The 27211-nt window shown below is 45.3% G+C and overlaps 3 protein-coding genes across 5 annotated transcripts; 2 read left to right on the forward strand and 1 right to left on the reverse strand.

The window, feature by feature from the left end:
- The first annotated feature begins 1204 nt into the window (after window positions 1–1204).
- LOC100827784 (nitrate reductase [NAD(P)H]) lies at window positions 1205–4593 on the forward strand. Its single transcript, XM_003570500.4, has 3 exons — window positions 1205–2284; window positions 2395–2535; window positions 2775–4593. Exons 1-3 carry the CDS (start codon window positions 1312–1314, stop codon window positions 4376–4378), a joined length of 2718 nt encoding a protein of 905 aa, XP_003570548.1. The 5' UTR covers window positions 1205–1311; the 3' UTR covers window positions 4379–4593.
- Window positions 4594–6340: 1747 nt separating this feature from the next.
- LOC100825113 (separase) lies at window positions 6341–19355 on the forward strand. 2 transcript variants are annotated; one of them, XM_010238595.3, is made up of 27 exons: window positions 6343–7158; window positions 7252–7429; window positions 7523–7627; window positions 8327–8461; window positions 8556–9010; window positions 9096–9210; window positions 9510–9635; window positions 9720–10016; window positions 10092–10211; window positions 10308–10529; window positions 10623–10733; window positions 10869–11015; window positions 11103–11474; window positions 11678–11767; window positions 11848–12096; window positions 12319–12442; window positions 12762–13649; window positions 14076–14319; window positions 14425–14527; window positions 14710–14901; window positions 14987–15039; window positions 15127–15356; window positions 15455–15701; window positions 15920–16310; window positions 16728–16967; window positions 17302–17389; window positions 18377–19355. In XM_010238595.3, exons 1-27 carry the CDS (start codon window positions 6446–6448, stop codon window positions 18889–18891), a joined length of 6750 nt encoding a protein of 2249 aa, XP_010236897.1. In that variant the 5' UTR covers window positions 6343–6445; the 3' UTR covers window positions 18892–19355. The 2 variants fall into 2 exon arrangements, with proteins under 2 accessions (XP_014756517.1, XP_010236897.1); XM_014901031.2 differs by lacking the exons at window positions 16728–16967; window positions 17302–17389; window positions 18377–19355 and having other exon boundaries at window positions 6341–7158; window positions 15920–16067; window positions 16151–16308.
- Window positions 19356–19750: 395 nt separating this feature from the next.
- LOC100828094 lies at window positions 19751–23200 on the reverse strand. 2 transcript variants are annotated; one of them, XM_003570502.4, is made up of 2 exons: window positions 23041–23200; window positions 19751–21013 (listed from the first exon to the last, which is right to left on the reverse strand). In XM_003570502.4, the coding sequence occupies exon 2, from the start codon at window positions 20999–21001 to the stop codon at window positions 19970–19972; it is 1032 nt and encodes a 343-aa protein (XP_003570550.1). In that variant the 5' UTR covers window positions 21002–21013; window positions 23041–23200; the 3' UTR covers window positions 19751–19969. The 2 variants fall into 2 exon arrangements, with proteins under 2 accessions (XP_003570550.1, XP_010236061.1); XM_010237759.3 differs by having other exon boundaries at window positions 19751–21017.
- Between the last annotated feature and the right edge of the window lie 4011 nt (window positions 23201–27211).

The following is a 27211-nucleotide window of genomic DNA, read 5'->3' on the forward strand; positions in this document are numbered from 1 at the left end:
TGTGTTTTGCACCGTTGCTTAGATTAATAGAAACATTGTCGTTGCCAGGTTAGTGAGACAGAACCGGAGCAGTAGTAGTGCCGCCGCGCTTTTGTGGTTTGACTTTTGAGTTCGTTTTCTAGGAGTATTCTTTTGGGGTGCGAGAAAACTACGCTAGTAGGCACTGCCCCCTGCAGTTTTTTAAGAGGGATGGTGCCTGCTATGGAGAGTGCAGAGGTCACTTGACTTGAGACGCGATTGATCCCCCATCAGTTCCAAAAACTTTACTCACCCTCTCGATCGGGCCAAGACAAATACATTGTACTTGAATGAACGACGACGCTTCTAGGCATCGCCGTAGACACACGGCATGAACGGACGAGTCGCACACGCTTGCACTGTTAGCGCCAACACGCACGCAGAGATCGATCAGCAGTTCAGCACCTGTCATCTTACCAATCATCATAGCTAATGGAGGTCGGCTGGTTGGATTCGCCGATCAGAACGATGCAGAGTACTGGAGTATTACTATAGTATATGATCGTTGGAAGAAGCGAAAAGGACGCAGGAAAGAAGGGTTGACAGGCGATCGACATTGGTCTGTATTGGTGTCCCCATGGATATGAAACTAGAATCACCCGGGCAAGGCCATTTCCAGGGCGAGTTTCATTCGGGGGTGGCTACACCTGCACCACCTGACCCGAAGCCGGCTCCTTTTTCTCGCACTGCACCCAAATTAAACCGGGGCCATATGGGATGAGACATGAGAGACACTCTGATTTTGCCACGGCGTTACCAGCGTACTGTCCATTTTTTCTTTTCTCTCCCTTGGAACGGACCAAAACCGTGTTTAATTACGGACGTCCTGCAGTAAAAGCTGAGCGACGGTGGCCGGTCTCAGTACGTAATTTGCCCGCGCGAGCCAAAGCAGAGATAGCTGACTAACAACGGGGCTTAAACAAGCTTTGGTGACAGCACCGGGAGGAAGATTTTGTCAAGGCTGGAAACGCCCCCAAATCCAGAGGAAAATCCCAGCAAACGCAGCCTGCCCCTGTTGTGACGTCGACTGGCTGTTTACTGTATCAGTGTATGCGTGCATCAGCAGAACTATCAAGTTGGCACCACACGGCACTAGTGTTTACTATACTAGACGAAGACGCCTTTTAATTCCCTCCCGTTCCCTTCCCTATATAAACCCCGCCCCTCCATCTCCACAGCTTCCAAGAGCAGACTCCATTCTGACCTCTTCTAAAGCATCCCAAGCTAGCTCGAAGTATCACTCACCTGCCTAGCTAGTTACCAACGAGCTGCCTGCAACCAAATCAACGACCAATGGCGACCACCGTCGATTACAACCGTCAGGCGTCCACGCACCCATGGCCAAGCAATGCGCAGCCCAACAACAAGCTCACCTTCGACCTCTTCTCCTCCAACTCCGGCGGCAACCACCGCGAGTACTCCGACTCCGACGACGAAGACAACATCCCCCCGGACTGGCGATCCCTCTACCGCCCACGCCTCGAGGTGGACCCGCCCGTCAGAGACCCGCGAGATGAGGCGACCTCTGACGCGTGGGTCCGGCGCCACCCGGCCTTAGTCCGGCTCACCGGCAAGCACCCGTTCAACTCAGAGCCGCCTCTCCCCAGGCTCATGTCCCACGGCTTCATCACCCCGGCGCCGCTCCACTACGTGCGCAACCACGGCGCCGTGCCCAAGGCCGACTGGGCCACATGGACGGTCGAGATCACGGGGCTCGTCAAGCGGCCCATGAAGCTCACCATGGAGCAGCTGGCGACGGAGTTCGAGGCCGTGGAGTTCCCCGTGACGCTGGTGTGCGCGGGGAACCGGCGCAAGGAGCAGAACATGGTGCGCCAGTCCGTGGGCTTCAACTGGGGGCCCGGCGCCGTGTCGACCTCCGTGTGGCGCGGGGCCAGGCTCCGCGACGTGCTCCGCCGGTGCGGCGTCATGGGCCGCTCGGGGGACTCGGGGGCCCATAACGTGTGCTTTGAAGGTGCCGAGGATCTCCCCGGAGGCGGCGGGTGCAAGTACGGCACGAGCCTCCGTAGGGCCGTGGCCATGGACCCGGCCCGGGATGTCATCCTTGCCTACATGCAGAACGGCGAGCCGCTGGCCCCCGACCATGGGTTCCCCGTGCGGGTCATCGTGCCGGGGTTCATCGGGGGGAGAATGGTCAAGTGGCTCAAGCGCATCGTTGTGGCCTGTAACGAGTCTGAGAGCTACTACCATTATCGGGACAACCGCGTGCTCCCGTCCCACGTCGACGCCGAGCTCGCCAATGCCGAAGGTACATATAATTTGCTCCAATCCTCGCTAGATTAATAACGCTCGCCAACAGCCGACATGACACGGTTGTTTGGGCGTAATTTAACGGTGTTTTGGTTTTGGATGGAGCAGCTTGGTGGTACAAGCCGGAGTGCATGATCAACGAGCTCAACATCAACTCGGTGATCGCCACGCCGGGGCACGACGAGGTGCTGCCCATCAACGCGCTCACGACGCAGAAGCCGTATACGATGAAGGGATACGCCTACTCCGGTGAGTCTCCCTCCAAGCTGAAGCAGCCTGTCGTCATCCCAGTGACGTCACCCCTCCCCATATCTGTCTGATACCCCGTACCTAGTACTACACGGTTTCTAGTCACATCTCGTCTCGGGACTTGTTTTGGGCCTGCATGCTCTTTCCAGAATTCCAGCAGCTTCTAGCCGACGTGCATTCGATAAGAGTTCATTTTGAGTATCCAGTGGAGTTACCGTGTGTGTTTGATTGATTTTCAGGTGGTGGACGGAAGGTAACACGGGTGGAGGTGACCCTGGACGGCGGCGAGACGTGGCAGGTGTGCGCGCTGGAGCACCCGGAGCGGCCAACAAAATACGGCAAGTACTGGTGCTGGTGTTTCTGGTCAGTAGAAGTGGAGGTGCTGGAACTTCTAGGAGCCAAGGAGATGGCCGTCCGGGCCTGGGACGAGGCCATGAACACCCAACCCGAGAAGCTCATCTGGAACCTGATGGGCATGATGAACAACTGCTGGTTCCGGGTCAAGATCAACGTGTGCCGCCCGCACAAGGGCGAGATCGGGCTGGTGTTCGAGCACCCGACGCAGCCCGGCAACCAGCCGGGCGGCTGGATGGCGCGGCAGAAGCACATGGACACTTCCACCTCCGAGACCTCCCAGGGCACTCTCAAGCGGAGCACTTCCACGCCATTCATGGCCGTGGCAGCCGCAAACTCGCGGTACTACGCCATGTCCGAGGTGCGCCGGCACGCGTCCAGGGAGTCGGCGTGGATCGTGGTGCACGGGCACGTGTACGACTGCACGGGGTTCCTCAAGGACCACCCCGGCGGCGCCGACAGCATCCTCATCAACGCCGGCACCGACTGCACCGAGGAGTTCGACGCCATCCACTCCGCCAAGGCCCGGGGCCTCCTCGAGATGTACCGCGTCGGCGAGCTCATCGCCACGGGTGCCGATTACAGCTCGCCCCAGAGCAGCCATGCCGACCTCAATGCCATCGCCGAACCCCCCCCAACAGTAGTACCCCAGCAAGTAATCATCTCGAGTTCCAGTAGTAGTGCCGTGGCGCTGGCGAACCCGAGGGAGAAAGTGCGGTGCAAGCTCGTGGGGAAGAAGAGCGTGTCCCGCAACGTGCGCCTGTTCCGGCTCGCGCTGCCGTCGCCGGACCAGAAGCTCGGGCTCCCCGTCGGAAAACACGTGTACGTGTGCGCGACGACCGGCGGCAAGCTCTGCATGCGCGCGTACACGCCGACGAGCTCCCCGGAGGAATCCGGACACGTGGAGCTGTTGATCAAGATATACTTCAAGGGGGAGGACCCAAAGTTCCCGGGCGGCGGGCTCATGTCGCAGCACCTGGAGTCGCTGCCGCTCGGCGCCTGCGTCGACATCAAGGGGCCCGTGGGCCACATCGAGTACTTGGGCCGCGGGGAATTCGTGGTCGGCGGAGAGCGGAGAGTCGCGCGGCGGCTCGCCATGGTGGCCGGAGGGACCGGGATCACGCCGGTGTACCAGGTGATCCAGGCCGTGCTTGGGGACGAAGAGGACGGCACGGAGATGCACTTGGTGTACGCGAACCGGACGGAGGATGACATGCTGTTAAGGGAGGAGATCGACCGGTGGGCTGCCGAGCACCCGGGGAGGCTCAAGGTGTGGTACGTGGTGAGCAATGTGGCGCGGCCGGAGGACTCGTGGGAGTACGGCGTGGGGAGGGTGGACGAGCGCGTGCTCAGGGAGCATTTGCCGTTGGGTGGCGATGGCGAGACGCTCGCGCTTGTCTGTGGGCCGCCGGCGATGATCGAGTGCACGGTAAGGCCGGCGTTAGAGAAGATGGGGTATGACCTCGACAAGTCCTGCCTCGTCTTCTGAGCAAGTACGTGGTGAGCAATGTGGGCGCTTAGCGTGGTGCTGAGTGATGTGGGTCGGAATTCTCTCGAGTTCCCCTGTACATACTAGTATTAGTGAAGTGAGTATCGATCGGGTGGTGGACGGCCAAATTGGCCGTGCCGAGATCGAGATGTACGAAATTGGTGATACTAGTAGAGCAATAAAAATTGAGTATCATTTCGCGACAACGCGAGCCATAGCATGCATATCCCTGGCTGAGATTTCATTGGCGTGTCCGGCCCGGTGATCCGATTCGGCCGGCCGGGTGCAGAGTTCCAGACTCCACCAATAAATACGTGCTCGGTTTCCAGCCTTGGGTTTGCCTGCCCGCCTGACAAATCACAAATGCACCGCTCATGTCCCCCGTATCTCGGTCGGGTGGTGACATCAAGAAAAGAGCACGAAACAGATCAGGATGAGCAGGGGCGTGAACGTTTTGTCACTTTCTCATGCTGTTAGGCGGCCTGTGTATCCAAGTAGTTTCTGACGGGGATCTTTGGCTTATTCTGATTCAAGGGGAAGGGGGATCAGTCGGTTGCATACACACACTGCATAGATACGAAACACGAAAGCGCTGAACAGGCATGATCAAGCTGTGAATGCGATGATGTGCTGGCCGATGTATCCAGCACAATAACAAACAAACCCTGTATCTCTTTCTCCTCGAGCGGCACACACTGCGAGCTGCTGCAACTTGCTTCCATTCTCTAATGGAGTATCATTATCCAAAAATTGTCCAACCCTAGCATTTTCCTAGTTGTGTTTGGGCAAGCATCAGATTCCACAAATTAATATCACCACGATACGATCCCAGTACGTCGCTTACTCGTGTCGGCCTCACGGGCGGTAGCGAAGTTCAGAGTCAGAACTCAGGACCGGCCAGGCGGAGGTTGTTGCGGCAAGACACCGAGAATCCATAAAAGCGAGATCGAGAGTTGGCATGCCGCAATGGCAAGAGTCGCTAACCGGGGAAGGCTCGAACTTCGGAAGAAGCCATCGGCCGAGATCGCGAAAACAGTGCCCCAAGCCAAAACCACACTGCTCATACTGCAAGGTACACGTTCTTTCGTACTACTAACCTCGAGTCCAACTGACCCTTGGCGACTGCTGGAGCCGGACGGCTCTGGGATCCTGACTTCCTGAGAAGATGCGCGTGCGCGTGCGTCCTGAGAGCTGGGCATTCAGGAAACGACGGATCCGCCTCCTGGCTCTCTTACTGACTTGGATCGTTGATATGTTTATTTTCAGCGTGAGGAAATTACGCGTATAAACACTACCCATGCGGTTCTTTAAGAGGAGTAGAGGTCACTTGATTGATCAGGTGAGACGCGATTTTCATCAGTGGCAGACTGAATCACTCATTCACCCTCTCGATCGGGCCAAGACTAATGCACTACTGTAGACTGAGCCCATTCGTTCCCTGGACAACACCTCCAGGGGTTCCCGCGTAGACACGTTGCACGGATGAATCACACATGCACACTTGCACTGTCGGCGCCAACACGCAGATCGGCAGCTGGCGTCCCAAATGGACAATAAAAAAAATAAAAACAGGGAAGCAAAAGATACACGCACTTAATCATGCATGAACAAGATCCGTCACTAAAAAACACTAAAACAGGATGGATAGAACTCCATCGAAGCTAATGGATCGAGGTCGGCTGGTTGGATTCGCCGATCTACGTTGCATCCACTACGGAACGAGCGTTAGCTCCTTTTTTTTTTTTTTTTTTTTTTTTGAGAATAACGAGCGTTGGCTCCTGATGTTGCAAGTAAACAAAAGCAAGAAGTGGGAAAAAGGAAGCAGGAAAGAAGGGACGACGATGCAGGCCCATAAGCCCACTTGTTAGCCCAAACATTCTTGTTTTCGGCCCACAACTATGTAATCTTCCGCCACACGCTTCCGGTTCGCGACCTACAATACCGACCTACTCCAAATCTCCACTGCGAAGAGTAGCGGCCGCCTCCGCCCAAAACCCTCGGCCTTTCCCGCCCAAACGGCCAAAAAATTTCCCCACACGGCTCCGCTCCGACCATCCACACACGGCGATGGAGGCCGCCGCCGATGACCTCCTCGCCGCCCTCTCCTCTCCGTCCTCCCAGGCCGGCCTCCACTCCCGCTTCGCCGCCTACCTCCAGCCCTTCACCCCCCACCTTCCCAGCGCAAACCCTAACCCGAAGCCACCGCCGAAGAGGACGACGAAGCAGAAGCCGCCGCCGCCGCCTCCCGACGCGGCCGCCGTCCGCCCTCTCGCGAAGCGGTTCCTCCCGTTCCTGTGCCGCGCGCTCAAGCTCCTCTCGCCGCTCCTCCGCCCGAACAACCCTAGCGCCCCAGGCGGCGCCGGATGGCTCGACGAGCTGCTCGAGATCTACGGCCTCATCCTCGACTGCCTGGCGTCCATCTCGACCTGCCTCGCCGGGAAGCCCTACTCCGTGCTGCTCCAGCGCGGCCACTTCGTCTGCTGCCTCGAGTCGCTAGGCCACTACGCCCGCGCCGAGGCGGAAGCTGCCGCTATTCTTGACGCCCTACGCTGCGCGCTCTCACCGCCCGTAACGTCGAAGCCTCGCCGGGGTGCTGCAAGTGTCGCTCTCCTCCCTGATCCTGCCATTGTAGGAGAGGCTGGGGCAGACCCTGAAATCACCACCCTTGTGGTTGAGCTCACCGCTTGCCTTGCTAATTGTGCCAGCAAGAGCAAGGTGAAGGAAGCTGCCCCGTATGAACGGGTTCTCAGCCTTGTCGAGCAGCTAAAGCCATGGCTCAGGTGAAATTATGGGCACTGCTAACTTTGCATTATCTTTTATATACTAAATAAAGCAGATACGGTATCTGACTATGAGGTCTTGTGCATTCGTAGGACTCTGTCTGAGGAGACCAGACGGAAGTATCTTGCTCTGCTTGTGAACGCATTGAGCCGCTGTGCAATTTTCCTGGCCGCCGAGTCTCCATTTTTCAGCTCTAACCTTGTGTGCCGATTCTGTGTTGCAACGTTAGGGGAGTGCGAGAAGGCGCAGATGATCGAACGCTTGCCGGCAGTACGTGGCACTAGCAAATTGAACGCCCTTGGAATTCAACCAATATAACTTAATTATATTGGTTGATTAATGAACTATTTATTCTGGTTGCAGGTTGCTCGGAAGATCTGTTCATCTGTAGATTTGAGTTGGAAAGGGAGCACACATCTTTTGCTCGATGTGTTAAAGACAGTCGTTGCGTCTGTTTTATGTGGCAAGGTAGTAGCATGCTTTCATTATTTTTTGGCAATCTGTTTGTAATTTTGTGGTTATTAAAAACCTCATTAAACTTGTGGTACAGCAAATACATATGAAATAACCAATGAAAAGTTGTGCGTAGTTGATAATAAATCATCAAGGAAACTGCACTGAAGCCTTCTGTAATCCATGCTTCCTGAAAGACCGAAATTGCATGTTTCAGTTGTAAATTTTAGTGCTTAATCACCACAACATATCCTTACTAAACATGTTTCTTGATATGGTTGTTTACACATCTCCTTAGACAGATCGAGAGCCCTTGTTCATAATGTACTTTTGTTACTCCCATGGCATGGCTTGTGGTACTTATTTTAGTGGTGATACTGAATGTCCTAGAAGTCTTATAACAGTAGTACTGTTTGAGAATCCTGATTCACCATGTTCTATTCCCTCCGATCCTTAATTCTTGTCGTGGTTTTAGTTCGTACCTTTTTTAAGCATTCTTACTCACTGTGATTACTGATGGGCTAAGATTCTAAAGAAGAGACAAATAACTCAATCAAAACAGATTTCTGGTGCACTTCTGGTTCCATGTATTGTTTGTACTAAGTTCAATCAATGTTTTTATTACCGTCTATTTTGATCTTGTGAAGATAATAAGGTGATGTTTTTATACCATCAAGACAGCTAACTGATGTAATATCATGTAACCTTTTTCAGGCAGACTTACCTAAAGCTGTAAATGAGTTTCTGGAGTTTGTAGATTATTTTTCTCGTAGGTTTCTTTCTTCAAATAGGGATGTACACGTTGGTGCTTCAGTACTACTTTATAGAGAAGGTGGTTATTTCTCTGAGGTACATGCTGTACTTTTTTTTATAGCAATTCTTGATGTTAATGCATACCGTAGAGTGCCACCATTTGTATTAATTTCATCGCTTGCATTTGTAGATTTCTTCTCCAACTGCCTGTATTCTGCAGCTTTATGCTACCGGATTGTACTTCAGTACTCAGCAAGTAGAAAGTGAAGAGCACTCCTCTATATCGAATTTTCTCATGGAAGAAAAGAATTTACGGACTTTGAACAATGCACTTGGCACACTAGCACTGCTTTTTAATGTGACCTATGGCAAATTCAATGCACTGGATAGTTTGGGGAAATATTCAAGTTCACTAAAGCAGGCCGGACATTCCATTCAGAAACACAGTTATTCTCAGTCACATGAGCATATTTATTTTGTGTCATATTTGGGTTCTCTGGAATTTGTTTGCAAGATACTAGTGCAGCATGCAGATGAAGTCTGGAAGAACTTCTCTGAAGGTGAAACAGTCCACAGTTCAGGAAACATGAAATATGTTTTAACCGCACTGCATCAGTTCATCGATTCCAGTCTTGTTGCTTATAAGTAAGTCCATAAGATCTTACATGTTGTCACTGTAATAAGTGAGCAACTCCTGATAGTGCAGGCTGTTTTTTTTTTGTTGTAACAGTTGTACCAACATATCTGAAGGAGAAAAAGAGAGACTGCAAGAACAACGTGTAACCTTACTGAGAGCTCTAGTCTCAGCAATCAAAATGTCCTTTGTGACCAACGAAGCTATAGAGGTACTTAAGTCGGTTTTCCTACATTTATATTGAAATCTTATTAATTTGGACAGCCATACTTAGTCATTTACCATTGCCATTGTGACTTGTGCAATTGTAGAATCCCATGTTTCAGCTTGTTATTTGTATAACTTCTGAGAGTTATCATTTTTCTGCGTGCATAATTTTTTATTAACAAACATGTGTTTGTATCCTACTATGCCAATGCCTTTGTCGAAATTGCTGTTAAATTACCTGATTTTGCTATTTCTTAATACTATCCTTGTTACCTATTAATGCATTTTGCTTTCATAGTCCAGAAGAGCTTGTCTTCTATAAGCTGTGTCATTTCAAGTACATGGGTAATGCTTGAGGAGGTCAAATTTCTGATTCCTTCACTCGGTAACATTGGTGTGGCACTTCATAATATAGGACATTTTGAAAAGGTACCCTTCTGAGGTGCTGATCTATTACTTAATATGCATTTTAACTCTGGAGTTTGATATGATTGACTGTTCTAACTGTTTCAGGCACCAAAGGCGTTAGAGCTATGCTGTCAAACAATATGGGCACACACACAGCTTTCTTACTGTAGATTATCAGAAAGAACTGAAGGGCAGATTATTGAGGATCTACCAAGGGATACACTAAAGGATTTGATTACTGATGCATTTGCAAGGATTGCAAAGATGGTTGACACTCTCCATAGATGTGGCGCAAAAATGATACGCGATATCATTGTGAAGAGCCTGTCTGAATTATTGGCTTATGGTGACACACCTGATTATCACAACAGCTCTTTCGTTCTAATCAAGTTGTGGGTTAAGGTACTGACATAAAAAGCTATTCTGCTTCCAACGCTTTGTTGATGTGATTTAATTTATTTGTTATTCAAACTTTAGATAGCATGTAAGGATTTTAAGGATGACCAACGTGTGGATAGTGCTCGGCTTCTCTATCACTCTCTTGTGGGCTACCCTTCTCCCCTGCCAAAGAAGTCGGTAGGGTTAATCTTAGAACAGGTACCAGATTCTGCTTTTGTTGGATTAAAAATGGTATATCTATATTTTGATCTCTTTTTGATACCAAGGGCTTTGGACGGGCATTGGGTTCTGCAGGAATTATTAGCATATGGAGTAATGGAATCTCATGCCACCGTGCTCTGTGCACAAATGCAGAACATGATAATTGATATTCTCCTGAATGAATTATATTGCTCAAAAGGATATTATTTGGAGAGATCAAGGGTTCTTGTTAGAAAGGCACGTGTGCTCCGGGCATCTGGAGTGCAAAAGATAAGCAGCTGCATCGAGTCCTTATCTGAAGCCATATCTTTACTGGTGAGCGCCCCTCTCATTCGCTGGCGATCCTGTTCCCTTTTCTTATGTAGACCGCAAGGGACATCTAAGATTCATTTTCTTCCATCAAACCAGCAAGGCATCTTACTTGATTCGTCTCGAGGCAATGCTATTGTGATCCATGAATTGGCTATTACATACTGCTTGCATGCCCATTGTGCACAGGAAGCCAATCTTGGTGGCAAGGTAACTGCTTCAGATCATAGCCGTGTGCAATTAACAATGCAAGAATTGTTTGGATAGTCACATGTATATTAGATCCAACATGTGCCGTTCGCTTTGTCTGCTTATTGTTATTATAATTGTTGTCATTTCGAATAGGTAATCTTTGATAATGCTAGGAGTGCAGTTGGCTTGTGGTCAAAGATGGACACTTTTCATCATTCTTCTCCCAGTATGATCTTTCAACCGCCATCAGAAACTCTTGTACCACTTATTTGTTCTCTTGTTGATTTGCTTGCGATAAAGGTAAGGCCATGTCAAAACCTATTAGGTTTAATGAGATGCAACAGCTGACCTTTAGCAACATAATTATGTATGTCTACTCCATATCAGGGCTGCTTCGAGCTTCAGTTTGACCTGTGCAAGCTTCTGGTAATGATATGGAAACAAGAAAACTTACCCCTGGAAAAGTTATTCTCCATGTTGTTTACCGGCGGGCGCCTTAACCATGTATGCTGTCATCTCCCAATGGACCAGCAATTTATTTCTTATGTGGTGCAACATCTTGGCGTTGATTGTCACAAAACATTATTTTGGATAGACTGTTTCAAAGGAGACCATCCTTCGCTTTCTATGTTTCTTCAGCAATTGTGGCCTATCGACTTCTTCTTTTCTCAATCAAGCGAACAGTCCTTCAGAAGTCAGTTTGGTTTCAGTGCCAGTGTTGATGAGGTTGATAAAGTTGCATCATCTCTGGTTTCTGAAGTAAGTTCTGCTACTTCCGATGCAATAATGTACTCCCTCAGTCCCATATTAAGTGACTTTCTATTACATGTATCTAGACACTTTTTAAGCATAGATACATTCATATTTGGGCAAATTTGAGTCACTTAATATGGGACGGAGGGAGTAGTAGGTATGGTCTCTTATTTTTTCTAATATGCATCTTGTATTGTTTGATTTTGCAGGTTACATCAAGTAATCGTTCAAACTATCTTGCTGGCTATCTATACCATGGTTTGTCAGAAAGGCTTCTGTCAAGAGGACAACTTCTCCAGGTAATTGGTTTCTCTCAATTTACCTTGGTAGAAAATCTTCAGTTTTTATGAATCAGAACACTCTCTATTTTGTTTTTCAGGCCATTTCATATGGAAGAGAAGCCCTCCAATTGCGCAAGAAGCTCCTAAAAAAGAAGTTCAAATTTAACTTGGGCAAGTTCGTAAGTGGGGAAAGCCAATGTTCTGGTGGTCAAGGTTTTGTTTCACTTGAAGCATGGGGACCAACAATAGCTGAAATTTGGCCAGATTCCACCAGGTCAAGCAGTACGAGTGATTCATTCTTTACTCCATGGAATGTACTTAGATGCTATCTTGAAAGCGTATTACAGGTATGGCAATAGTGTGGAACGAAGTAATTTCAATACCAACAAAATGATTGAAAAAGTAGGTGGTATATGTATACCACATCTACCGGAACCCAACCTACTGATGGGTGATTATTCCTGTTGTATGTTGCTCCAGCTTTTTGCAGTATCAGTTATTTTCGTAGTGTGAGACATGGCCTCAAGTAGCATATTGTATGCATGTTTCTCACTGTGTGATGTACTCAGGTTGCTGTAATGTATGAATTGATTGGTAATGGTGCTGAAGCAGAAGTTCTGTTACGTACAGGAAAGGAGATATCATGCTTCCAAGGATTACCATTTTTCGCTGTTGTTTTTACATCAGCGTTAGGTACGTATATCTATCAATGATCTATCTACTCCCTCCGTTCCTTAAATTAGGGCGTATATTGTTTTCTTTGACCGAGCCTTTGACCAAGATTTTGTCTATCTGTATATATATTTTGTGAAATAAAATTGATATCATTGGATTCGTATTCAAAAGTACTTGTTTGTGATTATGATTTATATCACATAAGTCACACGTTGATGGAGTAATCCTTAGTCAAACCCTCGGTCAAAGGAAACAATATAAGCCTTAATTTAAGGAACAGAGGGAGTATTGCTTTAATTGTTTTTTGTTCAATTGTCCCTTTTGTCTCGTGCTGTAGGTCAACTATACCGTAAGAGACAGCTATGGGATGCTGCAGAGAGTGAGATTAAACGTGCTAGGGATTTCCTTGTGGAAAATGATAAATTCATCACATGCAAGCTATGCAAGTTGACTCTGGAGACATCAATTGATGTGCAAGCTGGAGATCTGTTTTGGAATCTCTTTGAGAAAGACTTTCAGAAACAGTCAACATGCAACTTGTCTAGTGCTTTGGGCATGTACCAATCTGCCATGGAGAAGTTGAACAACACCGGTTTGGAATTTCTTGCTGGGTCCTATGATAAGAATAATACTAGCTCTATCTTTTGCCGCAAAGATTGTATTGCAGAAACCAAGCGTAGAGCTTGTAATCATGGGAAAGAACCCGTAGCAGCCAATGATGGAGTGTTACCTCCATGTACTCCTTGTTTCCTGTTGAGTCGGACACCTATTGACCAGAAGAATAAACTCGTGGGATTAAAATCTGACAAGCAAAACTTGAGGAACGTCGAAGCTGCTCCACCATTGGATGTTAAAGTTAAGAGGGCATCCAGAAGTTCGTCACGTTTAGCCAAAGAACAAAATGTGGCAGCTCATGCAAAGACTAGAACCACCCGCTCTAGTAAGCGAACTGCACATATGAAAGATGAAAATGATTTAGCTGAACTAAATTGTAAAAACGGCATATCTTGGAATGGCCAATTGTCCACAGGTGCTTTGGTCTGTGGGAAGGTAGACTGTTCTGTTGATGTCATTGATTGCAGCAGAGATGGCATATGCAATATCTTTGGATGTTGGAGTTGCCTTTTTGTTAATTCACTCAATTCAGGGTGCATTGAGAATATTTTGCAATTCAGACTGGACTGTATTCGCCGACGCCACCTTGTGTCTATTCTGTTGAAAACAGGTACTATTTTTTTTTTCAGGTTCTGTTATGTGCTTAATCAATCTATGATATACTTCAGCTAATAAGACACACATTTGAGGGATTCACATGGCTATGGAGTCTAAAGGATCTGTTTGGTTGGTGCTTAACTTTGGCAAATAACTTTACTATGATTTTTTGTATCTGCAAATAACTATGATTTTTTGTATCTGCAAATAACTACTCCCTCCGTCCCAAAATAAGTGACGTGGATTTGTATAGATTCAAGTACAAATCCACGTCACTTATTTTGGGACGGAGGGAGTATGATTTTTTGTATCCACATATACTATGATTTTTTGTATCTGCAAATAACTTTACTGAAGGATGTGTTGGATTCGCGTGGCTATCTCAAGTTTCTTCTTAGGCCTTTCATATAGTTAAGTCCTGGTGTGTTACCTTTTGCAGCAAGAGCCTTGGCAGCTCATGGTGGAAAGCATGGAGCTCATGAAGTTCATAGTATCTACTGGCAGTGCATATCATTGCTGTATTTCAGATCTCCTCCTCAGGATTGTTATAGAACATACGGGCCTTATTTAATTGGACTAATGATGGATGAAAATACTGGTGATTTTCTTTCTTTCGAGCGGGCAGAAATACTATGTAATATGAGTTTCTTTTTACTAAAGGGCTTCCATTCAGAACAGTCAAGGTTCGTTTAAACTCCCTATTTTGCATCAGTCAAGTGAGTAATAATATTCTAATTGGAGCAGTTCACACCCTTGCTAAGCTGCCACTATTTTATCACCTTCTGCAGGGATGTGTGCTGCAGCCTCTCTAGTGTACAAATGTCTGATGTTGTTTCTTGGTTGCTGAAAGCTTTTGTGCTATCTGCAGAGAGCCCCCTACTTCTTCAGGAGGTCTGTGATATAGTTTAAATATGTGGTCTTTTAATTTGAAATGTTTAGTACAAGTAAAAATATATCTATTCTATCTTTCTTGAATGGCTGTAGAAATCAGGCTACCTTTTTTTCTGTCCTCAATTGTACACTTGTTCTACTTGTGGTGTCTCCTTTGCTGAAATGCAACTCCCCTGGTGCAGGTTTGCAGGTTACTTGCCTGCATATTCTTACTTTCGACGATAGATTCCACGATCCAGTTACCTTTGTATTCCAAGGGGTCTCTCTCTTTGAATCATTGGGCTGCATACTTTCACCAAACTTCTGTGGGAACTTATCTCAATTATCAGTACCTTGCTAGCTTACAAGCATTGCCCAGAAAAAAAGATTGCAAGGTTTGTACCATGCCAAGTTGACAACCGAATTAATATAGTCACGTGCTTCATTTTTTAAAATAGTTTTCCCCTTTTGCATTTTCAGGGTTCCATTGCAGATTTTGAAAATGAGACAAATGTTTTTCCAAAGTTTCTCAGGTTAAAAGTTTTGAATAGTTAATTTACTGAATTTGTTGTTTCTTATGGTGTATGTAGATTTATAATTAAACTAAATTCCTATATCAGGTTTTCATCAGCAGATATTGAACATCTGGAAAAGCTTGTAACCGAATTCTTCCATGAACTCCCTGATGTGCCAATTGTGTGCATCAGTGTTCTTGGAGGTGATTTTGTCAATGTTCTTGGGGAAACACTTCTTCTCCCTTCCCTTTTTCCTGCTTGGATGTTGCTTTCTAGATTTGAATCAACGAACAAGCCTACAACGATGCTTCTACCAGTGGATCCTATTTTGGAAGGTGCGTAGATTTCTGTCATGATTATCCCCATACAGTATTCGCAAGTTTATTCTTGGATGTTTTTTTGCCTTTTTCTTCACATGTCTGTTGTTTGTCAGAAACACTGGATGGAAATTCTTCTATCATAGAATTGGATTATTCAACTAGAGCGTCAGATAAGAATTGGAAGTGCCCTTGGGGCTACACTATTGTAGACTATGTGGCTCCAACTTTTAAAAAGCTACTTGAGGATAATTTTAGATCCCTCTCTGGTGCAAACCTCAGCCCAAAGGATGAACGAGCAAATACCGTAAGGTGGTGGTCAGATAGAATGAAGCTCAACGACCACCTTGACGAGATATTGGAGTAAGATTTCTGACATGTTAGGCGTAAAACCGTAAATTGTTTCAACAGTAGTGTAGATGTCTATGTCAGCACTTTGTTAGAATTTTGTGGTTTCGTGATAGGATTTTATTTTAATACTCCCTCTGATCCATAATAAGCGTCTCAGGAGTAATAATTATTAGTATTTTATTTTAGTAATCATTTTCCTTTGTTCTGATGTCTTTTGTCATTCTGAATAGAAACATGGAAGAATTGTGGCTAGGACCCTGGAAATGCCTTCTCATTGGTCACCAACTAGCTGATCAACACAATGAGGAGGCAATGGAAAATATAATCACGGGTCTGGAATCAGAATTCAAACTTGAGGCAAATCCAGCGCTCATCAAGGTCATCCTCGGTGGTGTTACATCAGTCGATGAATTGAGGGAATGTCTTTCTCAACTAATATCATATAAAGGTTACTTTGGCAGGGGAGGGTGTTGTGGAAGAGATAGGCTTCGAGCTTTCTCTGGCCAGATTGAAGCTGAAGGTCTGGCAACCATAGAGTATTTAACTAATGATATAGTTAATGAGCTGGCTGAGCGAGTTGATAGACATCCTCTCATTTTAGTTCTGGATATCGATGTGCAGGTGAGCAACATGATATCCTTGTCGTGAGCTATTTATTTCTTCTATTATTTAAAAGGTGTATGTGATTCTGCATTATAAGTATTGATGGATGTTCTGCTTTACTGATTAATTGCTGGTAGGGAGAAATATTGTGAATATTGTGTCATTGACTGATTCACATCTAGCTTGACTTGGTCTAATGCAATTCATTTTTGTGGTACATAATTTTTCATAGCTAAATTCGAAGTCATTATAGTATGTATGCTGCTTGGCCCAACCCTAAACTGGCATTGTTTCAAGTTACTGTATTATTCGCAAATAAATTGTTATACTGCTAGCTTTATCGTATTCTTTGGCTAGAAATATTGCCAATACCCTTTTTTATCCCCCAGCGTATATCTTCTGTAACCTCTTCTGCTTTAAAATGGTTGAATGCAGATGCTTCCGTGGGAAAACTTGCCTGTTCTAAGGAATCAAGAAATATATCGCATGCCATCAATGGGGAGCATCTTTCTAGCATTGACTAGAAGCACCAATCATTACAAAGATGCCAATGCTATAGTCCTTCCTTTTCCTGTTATTGACCCTTTCGATGCATTTTATCTGTTGAATCCTAGTGGTGATTTGATCAAAACACAAGAAGAATTTGATCAGCTGTTCAGAAACTACGAGTGGAAGGTAATGATGATCTGTCAATAAGTTAGTTAGAAATGATGAGAAAAATGTGCTTGTTCAAACAACCTTTTGCTCACTGGTGATTGGTGAACATTGCAAAGAACGATTTTACTACTCCCTCCGTCCAGAAATAAGTGATTTGCATTTGTATAGATTCTTATACAAATCCAAGTCACTTGTTTCCGGACGGAGGGAGTATGTTTGTTATATATAAATTGATCCACTGTTTTGAACTTAACTGTTCTTTTACATTCTAGAAATATAGATAATAATGGATTCTTCCTAGAAAACTGTACCAGGAAATAATTGTGAATGATGTATTGATGATGGCATGTAGGGGAACTCTGGGGATGCTCCAGCACCTGAAGAGCTTGTCTTGGCCCTGAGGAATCATGATCTTTTCCTCTACTTTGGACATGGGAGTGGTATGCGCTATATAATACTCCTTCCGTTCCATAATTCTTGTTGAAATATTACATGTATCTAGACATTTTTTAGGAATATACTCCCTTCGTTCCATAATTCTTGTCTCAAATTTGCCCAAAAATGGATGTATCTATTCCTAAAAGGTGTCTAGATACATGTAAGATTTCGACAAGAATTATGAAAAGGAGGGAGTACATCTATTTTTGGGCAAATTTGAGACAAGAATTATGGAACGGAGGGAGTAAAAATTAATAGTTTTGTCGCTTTGTTGACGTTTTTATAATACTTTTTTTAAGAAAACGTCTTATACTACTATAATCTGCTTGAGTCGAAGTCATTTGAACTTACACACTTTCAATCTTTGAATCTGTCCAAGTGTAGTGCACTACCACCATCGTATGCAGCTTATAGGATACTCCCTCCGTTTCATAATTCTTGTCTCAATTTTGCCCAAAAATGGACGTATCTATTCCTAAAAAGCGTCTAGATACATATAATATTTCGACAAGAATTATGAAACGGAGGGAGTACAAGTATTTGCACTTGCTAAAAAACTTTATGATACCCCATTCTTTATTATTCCCTCTGATCCATAATGGACGACACTTTTATGGATCGGAGGGAGTACTAAATCTGAGACACTTAGGATGGATCGGAGGGACTACTAATCTAGTAGCTGCACAATGGTCACCCAGTTTTATTGAAGTTAACACTTTAACATTCACTAGATGGCACAATAATTTTATGCTGTACAACTTGTTATTTATAGTGGCGTATGTATCGGTATGAACTACTGCTTGTGATGCTAGTGGCAGCAAATGTTTTGAAGTGTGACGGCATTTGATGACCGGTTGGTTATGCTATTACTGTTATGCAATGTGAACTTCCACCAGACTACTGTTCAGAGTTCAGATATTGTCTTTTTGCCGCCAGGTATCTGTTGTACTAACACTGAGTGTTCTAACTATTCTGGAAAAATGTTGCAGGAAGTCAGTATATTTCTGGAAAGGAAATCGAGAAGTTAGATAATTGTGCAGCTGCTCTTCTTATGGGTTGCAGTAGTGGGACAATTCATTGCAAAGGGGATTATGCTCCTCAAGGGGCCCCTTTGTCTTATTTATTAGCTGGTTCTCCTTCTGTCATTGCAAATCTCTGGGACGTCTCAGATAAAGACATCGATCGATTTAGTAAAGTGTTGCTCAGTTCATGGTTGCAAGAAAACCTTGCGGCCGTCAAGAGTTGCTCTAAATGTTGCGAGCTAACACAAGAATTTGAGTCCATGACCATTGCCCTGAAGGATAATGGTAGTCCAAGACGAGGAGGCACGCGTGGTAGGAAGCAGCAACAGATAGAGATAGGTGACAGCAGCAAATCCTGCAATTGCGGGCACATTCGAATAGCTTCTTATATAAATGAAGCTAGGCGTGCTTGTAGGCTTCCGCTTATGATTGGTGCAGCTCCTGTTTGTTATGGTGTTCCTACTATTATCAAGAAGAAGTAATTATTTGTGCTCTGATGCATGGGAGATCAATCATAGCTGCGTGGCATACTTCTGGGCAGCGAGCCAAAGATGCATAGTGCCGTCATAGGCATGTCCCTGCACAAGCTCAATTGTGGTCATGAAATGAAATGCTGCTGCTTGCACATGCAGAGGATGCAGAGCTGGCGGGACGATACCAATTGACACATGCCTTGGATCCGTGGTTTGACTAGAGGACCAGTAGTGGAAAGTTCATACATTTTGATGAGCTTCAGTGCTGGGCCTCCACAGGTATATACAAGTAAATGGTTATTGCTATACATGTGCTTTCAAATGTGGCTCTGATCACAAATGTAATTGTATGTTGCGAGAAAACAATTAAGGCATGTAGAGGCATGAAACTGCCAGAGGCAATTGGTCATTGTTTGTATTTCTCAAAAACTTTTGCTACAGTATAATATAGACGGTCCCGTTGTATGTTCTCATACTGTCGTCAAGCAAACCACACCCAGCCAGGTGATTGGGTTGGGCCTACCCTGCCAATAATTTTTGAAATTCTTGTTACTAGAAATTAAATACTAGGAAAATACAGGATTTACCCCCACCCAATATTCCGTTGGTTGCAGGCCATTTGTGTAGAGGATGTGCAATTTGACTTGGAGACTATTTTATCGACCTTTTCCAAAATGGAGTATGTGGTTGCATATCATTGTTCGTATATCTGTGCAAGCACTGTTTGTCAAACAGCCAGTGCTGCTTCCTGCTTGCGTGTCACTTTATCTAGGCGTAGCGAGTGCCGTATTCAATACTGAACGTCGAGAAATTAATGAAATGTCTGAACCACGCAAGATCCAACAATCATCTAAAATGGATGCACAGAAACAAATAGAAACTACACATACCGCACAAGATGGGTGCGTCATTTCCCTTTTCAACAAAGAATGTGAGATGATACATTGATGCACAGCAATGAGCTGAGGTTAAGACAACTACTTTGGTACATGGTAATAACAAGTAAATTTAGGTTGAAATTGATGAATGCTAGGGGCCAGGGAATCAGCTGTGCATGTACTCCTCCGGCGGCAAAGCCCTTGCCACCTCAATTAGAGTCTAAAAACAGTCTTCCGCGGTTCCTACGGCGTCGCCGGCGACGCCTCTCTGGTCTCAACACACCTGTGCTTCTTCCCCCAACAAAATCCATATCATCCTCATCATCACCTTCAGAGGGGTAAGGGTAAGGGGTGGTTCCATTGGCACCACTGCTCACCACATACTCTTCCTCGGCATTGCCGGATGCAGCGGTTGCACTTTGAAAGGTCCGATGATGCTGAGCAACTTGACGCATCATAAATATTATCAATCTTCGAGCATTATCCGCCTCGCGGCCATTGTCACGATCATCGTCATCACTCTCTTCGTCATCCAAGTCCAGTCCATCCTCCAAGTCGACCACATAGTCACCAAAAACAACAGCATTCCCCATTGATGCAGTAACTGTACTGAGTGCATCTTGCCTCTCTCTTTCAAATTCGAGTGATCTCCACTTCTGTTCAATTGAAGGATCTACTTCCCTTGGCTGTGCAAGAGGGTGCTCTGACTTCACATGCTTGCGAAGCTCCCCGTAGGTCCCCACAAATGAGCAACCGTCCTGCATGCATGTTCTCCTTTTTCCGTTAAGATAACTTCGAGCTGGTTCTACCACAGTCCACCCCTTCACTTTGCCACGACACAATGGGCAAGCAAGGTCGATGGACTCTGTTTTCTCGGCTGCAGTCAATGGTGCCGAGTCTAGGCTGATGCCAAAATTGCCGGAAGGCAATTCCTCAAGCAGTGCCCCCTTAGTATAGGCCTTCTTGAACTGATCGAGGCAATTCGAGTGCCGGTAGCTAGTTCCACACATGTAAGGACGGCAGCCCTTGTCATGAGATGAACAAAGGAGTAGAACAGCATTGTGTGGATATTCCATGCACACAGAGCAGTTGGCATCTTCCCAGTCCATCTTCTGCATGGTTGGCAGTGACTTCTTCCGGTTCGATTCTTTCATTGCCTTCCAGCGGTATGAAGGAATGGGGTATGGTGTGGGCCTGAGCTGACGAGCCACATGCCTCCTTGCCCTTGCATTTCTTGCCATTTTCACGGAAACCTGTCTAGAAATCCATCATTGTATGAGCTCCTCAGAGCAGTGTAACTTATGATAACAGGAGGATTGCTCAAACAGAAAGATATCAACAGATATAAAAGAAAGTCCAAGTGGATTTTGGTACCATGGTGCAAAATTGAAGTAAATTTTAAATTGAAATGAAATATCAACTAATCTAGCATACTTACTGTCAAGAATGGACCAACAGATTAGAAAGTTAGAAACATGGCTAAGTCAGCTGAAACATATTGCTGATAATATAGCATAGTGTCCGTGCGTTACAACGGATTAAAAGACAACTATGCAGTTTTGAACTATAATTAGACTACCATTATACCAAATTAAATCACCTTCAAGTCACTTTTATCTCACACAGTTATGTCGAAGTCAATGTGTGGTGGCAAAAATTGACAGACCACTGCCACTGATTGACAACTTTACAAGAGTAAAGAAGTGTAATGACAGACTACAATCATATAACCATGCAACACATCAGCTTCAGGGCAAGCGATCTATTTTCCCATGAACAAAACAACCCTCCCTAAGAATTGCAATGATGCAAGAAAAACTCTGGAACAACAGTACCACCTAATTGCAGCTTTACTCTTGCAGCAGCTTTCCTTCTTGCACAAGTTATCAAATTTGAGATCCATAACAATGGCTAAGAAACAGCAAAGGCACCAGAAGTCACGAATAGACTTTCTGAGATCCAAGTACAGTTGGGTAGGCAGATAAATAAACAAGGAGCTGGAACAACCAGGAGCATTAAATAATCAAACACATTAGATGTGATCTACATTCCCCATTAAAAAAGTCATACCTAAGAGCAAGATAAGACTAGCTAAAGGGAAAAACTAGCGACTCACATGGAGCATCTCAGCTCCTCTCAGATCTGCCAGATTAGATGGGGAAAACAAGGAACAACACAACACTTTTTAATTAAAGAGAATCATTTGATACTGCACTTGGGCCAAAGATTCAATCCTTTGAGAACATGCTAAGTTACCAGCACAAGAAAAGAATTTGAAGCAAAGCTAGCTCCTTTAAGTTTAACTTTGTTCCTGGTCCTGCTTCCATGATGAATACAGATAGCAAGCACATGGATGGGGGTTGGAAAATGATCTCTTTTGCCACAGTTTGGTCCAATTCACCCCTCTGAAGCCAACATTGGTGGCAAAAGGATGATTTCCCATCCTTCCATCTAAAAGCACCTTATCCACTCACTCAATAATGCACTGCTCCTGCACTTGAGGAAACGATCTTACAGCCTTGAATGGCAAGTGCATTTATTTAACCTGAATTGCCCGTCAGAATGCTAATTTTTTTCTATTTTTACTACACTAGCCATGAACGCAGGAGATTCCTAACTGTTCTTCCTAGGCGAATGAAACTACACTCTTTTTCATTCTTTCTTTTGATTCGATCATTTTCTACAGAAAAATCTAGGCAGCAATTACATAAGCACGCACGACAAATCTATGCCGGCACACAGTCACAATCTACAAGCAGGGAAATTTTTTTACCGAGCAGAAGGCTCAATATTACTGCTTAATTGACTCGGAATCAGCGGGAAAGAAGCCTCCTTTGCTCAGCTAACTTCAATTTAGGCCAAAGACCAAAAGATCGTAACCACAGGCACGCAAATCGTCACTGTTCCAGGCGAAATTCCCACGGATAAGGGTAAATTCTGGTCACGCCCAACAGAGATCCAATGCCCAGACCATTCCCCAGCAGCGCCCTCCCGGATCACCGCCTAGAATCCCCGAATATCAGCCCAGATGGCCTCCTTTCCGCCAGAACCAGACATGGAACACTCAAATCAGCACCGGAACACCCCAAAACAAGCCATTTCTCTGCAAATTCCCCGCCAAACACGCAAGCGAAACTCACCGGAAGCACCGCCACCGACCATCCCATACCCAGGACCTCACTCTACCCTCAGCAAACCAAAGCCACCAGATCAACAAGCAAACCAGCGGTTCCCCCCCTCGAATCAGGAAGCAGGGCTAGGGTACTACATATACACGTACCTAAGACCGCGGAGGGGTGGACGGGGGCGGCGAGCGCGAGGCTGGGCGGGGACGGAAGGTCCCGGGCGGCGCGCGCGAGGCCGGCGACGGAGCTGGAGACGAGACGACGACGTCGACGAGGGGCGAGGGGCGAGGAGAGCAACGGAGAGATGGGAAGGGAGAAGACAAGGACGCAAGTTAATATGGCGAGGCGATTTCCCTCACTCGCAGAAAAAAAAAGCGAAAAAAGGGAAAAGTGGCGCAAGAAAAAAAAGATAAGAAGAGCAACAAAAAAAAGCGGAAGGGAAGTTGGGAAATGGACGCAAAGAGACTGCAGGACGCTGACAGGTGGGTCCCGTGGCGAAAAGGCTGGAGCGAAGCGAGCCACGTTTGTGCTGCGTAGCGTTACGGCTCTCGTTAGGGTGATCGAGGAGGAGTACGTGGGACTGGTCCATGGACTGGGCGCCTCACGGACGGACGGGGAGCGGCAGCGCGGGGCTGAAAGGATGAGGCGGCGGCGACACGAGGCGCGATCTGTGGACGGTGTCTATTCATGCTAGGGAGAGGGTGAGGGAGTGGCGCCACTGTGACGCAACCGACGGGATCGGGAGGGACGTGGTAGCATCGCCGTACATCCGTTGGAACGGCAGAGAGATTGGGGGGAATATTCTCTCTTTTTTTACCGGTGGGAGTGGCTAAGCTTTTCTGACGCGTGTTAAACGGATTTTGATTCCTTCGTGAGGCAGCTGCATTTCCCGTGCTTGCATATAACTATTTTGGGCGCCGAAACAGGCATCGTTTGCCCTGTACTTTCCGATTCATATTAATTGTCGAAATTACGTATATCTATATATTTTTGAACATAAATACATTTATATTCGGACAAATTTGAGACAATTAAACAAGTCGTCAGCCTTCCGATCAGTCAAAAACCAGCCGGGTCACACAACCTATCCATATGCAAAGAAACAAATTATTTAGTATGAAACAAACCTCTATTTCCTTGCAACAAAAAAATAACGACTCAATATGATTTACAATACACGCGACATGAAACGGCATACACGAAGAACACACATCAAAGAAGCACGTTTGAAGCATTTGCGCAACCCACATTTTAACAGGCTCGAGAGTGATTGCAACATTTCACCGGTGGATCCGGAGCAAGACACGTGAGCTTCTAACATCCGTGAAACGAGTTCTGCAACATTAAAAATCTGAAAATCGATTCAGCCACATTGACGACGAATCTAACTCGCCGGTGTCATGTGGAGCCAGATTGGACGACCCTAGACCCATTGTTTGCCTCTCGCCCCTATACCTTCTAAAACTTGGAGATGTGAACTCGAACTCCACCGTGTGGCATAGCCCGCGGGAGGATGGGTTGCTTAGGAAGAACACTTTGCGGAGGTCGTGGTGCTCCTCTTAAGAAGGAGCTTTGAACAGACAAGTGTTGCGTTTGTGGTGAAGCTGGGATGGATGTCTCTAAACAATTTCCGTTAACTTTTAAAAAATACATTTGTAGAAATGCTTCCAAACATTGTTTGTTTTAGAAAGACCGGCTATGTCTGTACACATGTATGTCACTAAGGACTTGTGTGTCATGCTTCGCCTTTTGTTTTGATATTTGAATTATTTTGTTTTAAGTTCTATTGTTCATAGCGACGTAGCTGTATGCGTGTATGAAGTCATTTGTTCCTTCTTCTGTTCCGTTCATCTCTTCATTGATTACCGGCTGAAATGAAATATTGATATCATTAGCAGCAAATAGTGCTATAAGCTTACGGCTGGAGATGAGATGTTTCTGTTTTCACGAGACCATGTTTTGATAGAATTTCAGTTGATTGAATTTGAATTCTGAGATAAAAAATCGTGTTTGTTTGTTACTCAGATTTGCATAACGATAAACAAATCCAGAAAAATGATGTTTTTTTTAAAAAAAGGGGTTAGATATATGTGTGATTCCAAGATTCTAGGCCAAAATGACCTGAGCAATTTGTAACAGGACACAACAGCGTGGATCATGCGCATGCGTGGTACCCTCAAAAATCATGAATCAATGCATAGTTCGGTGCCAGATTATCATCTCAGAGTTTGGTATGGTCCCATGTCCCGTGACTATAAATGGGCAAACTGCAATGTTCGACTTGCGTTTAATTATCTCCTTGAAAGCGAACCCAATGTTTGCCTCGCGTTTTGCTAATTTTTGTACAAGTGCAAGTGAACAACCCTCGAAACCTGCATATAAATATGCCGCAGCTTTGGTCGCGTATATTTAGTTGGCGTTTTTTCAACGTGGCGTCTGGTAATCACCGTACGTACGTAGTAGCACAATCTGGAAAAAGATAATCACATCAACGTTTTCTCTGGGCGACTGGAGAGACTTTCAGAAGAACAAGTAACAGGAAGAGTAAAAACTACCATAACCCGCCATGGCTTCCTTGTGCGGTTTGACCAGTGGCCCGTGCGCGGTTGCTTCTGGGCCGTCTGACGGAGATCAAATCAACGGGGATTAATAAATCAAGCAGCTGGAAGATTCCTGCAGGTTAACGTAACAGCCTGCAGTGGATTAAGAAAGAGAATACATTAACGATGTGTGACCCGATCGGGATCGTATAATCTGGACTGGGATAGGGTACTCCGGATTGGGCTTGAGTCGCTCGGATCGGATGGACCGAGACGCACGCACGGGATCGATTTGGAGTGGCTGAGCGATGCTGAAAATTCAGTTTCTTCGGTGGTTCAGACTTCAGACTTCATCGTAAGAAGTAAGAACTGGGAAAAGGAGGGTCGCTCCTGGGACCCGTTGTTCGGTGGCAGATCACATGATCGATGCTGTTGAAAAAGCGACCGAGGCTGCGTGGCGGTCCCCGTTCGTGAGAATCGTGAAAGCATTGGGTTTTTTTTTGGGGGGGGGGGGGGGGGGGGGGGAGGGGGGGGGGTCGGTTCCAAGAACTTCAATTTCATCGGTGATTTGCCTTTTTTATATGTGTAGGGTGATTGATTTTTGAAGAAAAAAAATGTTTACATTATCTAGGCCCCGATCTCTTCCCTGTGAGAAACACCTGTCACGACTAGTACGCCTACACAATCCACAAACATTTCCATATCAAAGTACAAGTGTTACATGGGCAGCTCCCAGGGAATGAAGTGATGTTTGAGTGAAGGCGGCCATGCCATGCGTATAATATTAGCTGAAAAAGAAAAAGGGCCGGATGGAAAAATATCTAATGGTTTGTCGTTAAACATTTCTCTTATACATATCAATATAATCATTTTTATGAAGACTTCGACTTCACACATCAAATTTTTGATATAACCGTTCACTTGTCCTCTCAGTTATACATTGACAATTTTGGTTTTTAGTCCCTCAACTATAAACCCGTTTTAAGAAATTGCACAACCGATGACGCAACGGCCATTTCACACATGACAACCAGGGACAAATAAAAATTGCATAAAGTAAAAGTAAATTATGGATGGGGACTTTTTTGGATAAAATAAAATAATGAAAATAAAACTAAAATAAGAAAAAACTTGAACAATGTTTAGAAGAATATTAGGAAACTTTGAGAATTCCTACAAATTAAGAGAAAACAACAAACAAGTAAAAAGAAGAAAGAAGCTGAACCCTTAGGGAAAAAAACTATAAAGATAAATAACTCAAGTTTTGTTGAATTCCATTTTCTATAGTTTTCCCCTTTTCTACATTTTCTCGATGTTTGCCATTTTCAAATTTCAACTTGTTGATAACTTTCTATGGATTTTTATTCTAATTTGTTTATCCTTTTAGTTGGGTTTTTCTCCTTCAATTTATTTTGCCATTTCCTCTAATTTTCCATGATTGTTATACGGAGTATAACATTTTACTATTTTGAACCTTTTTCCGCATCCACATGATTGTCCCACTTTTTTCGTTATCTAGGATTCTATATATGTGAAACTAACAGCATACCATGGGTCCTACCGGTACCGGGATCGGGGAACAAACTAGTGGAATTGAAGAGAACAAAACTTGTTGTGGTATAGAAGTATAACTATAGTGCTCGAAAACTAAAGTTATCCAAATTTGAGAAAACAAAATTGGCTATATTGTTTTGAAATATATGGCATCCCAAATACATCTTATGGACCTTGGTAGTTTTTTTAAGGGACAAATTAGATTAGATTAATTCACTAAAACAATGACGAG

Source organism: Brachypodium distachyon, chromosome 3, assembly GCF_000005505.3.
Source record: "Brachypodium distachyon strain Bd21 chromosome 3, Brachypodium_distachyon_v3.0, whole genome shotgun sequence".
NCBI classification, from domain to species: domain Eukaryota; kingdom Viridiplantae; phylum Streptophyta; class Magnoliopsida; order Poales; family Poaceae; genus Brachypodium; species Brachypodium distachyon.

Bases quoted from the DNA above. Each gene is read 5' to 3' on its own strand.
- LOC100827784 (XM_003570500.4), top strand. From the start codon at position 1,312: ATGGCGACCACCGTCGATTACAACCGTCAGGCGTCCACGCACCCATGG. The intron at 2,285-2,394 runs GTACATATAATT...TGGATGGAGCAG, and splicing joins CGAGCTCGCCAATGCCGAAG to CTTGGTGGTACAAGCCGGAG. The intron at 2,536-2,774 runs GTGAGTCTCCCT...ATTGATTTTCAG, and splicing joins GAAGGGATACGCCTACTCCG to GTGGTGGACGGAAGGTAACA.
- LOC100825113 (XM_010238595.3), top strand. From the start codon at position 6,446: ATGGAGGCCGCCGCCGATGACCTCCTCGCCGCCCTCTCCTCTCCGTCC. The intron at 15,357-15,454 runs GTGCGTAGATTT...GTTGTTTGTCAG, and splicing joins AGTGGATCCTATTTTGGAAG to AAACACTGGATGGAAATTCT. The intron at 16,311-16,727 runs GTGAGCAACATG...GGTTGAATGCAG, and splicing joins TTCTGGATATCGATGTGCAG to ATGCTTCCGTGGGAAAACTT.
- LOC100828094 (XM_003570502.4), bottom strand. From the start codon at position 21,001: ATGGCAAGAAATGCAAGGGCAAGGAGGCATGTGGCTCGTCAGCTCAGG.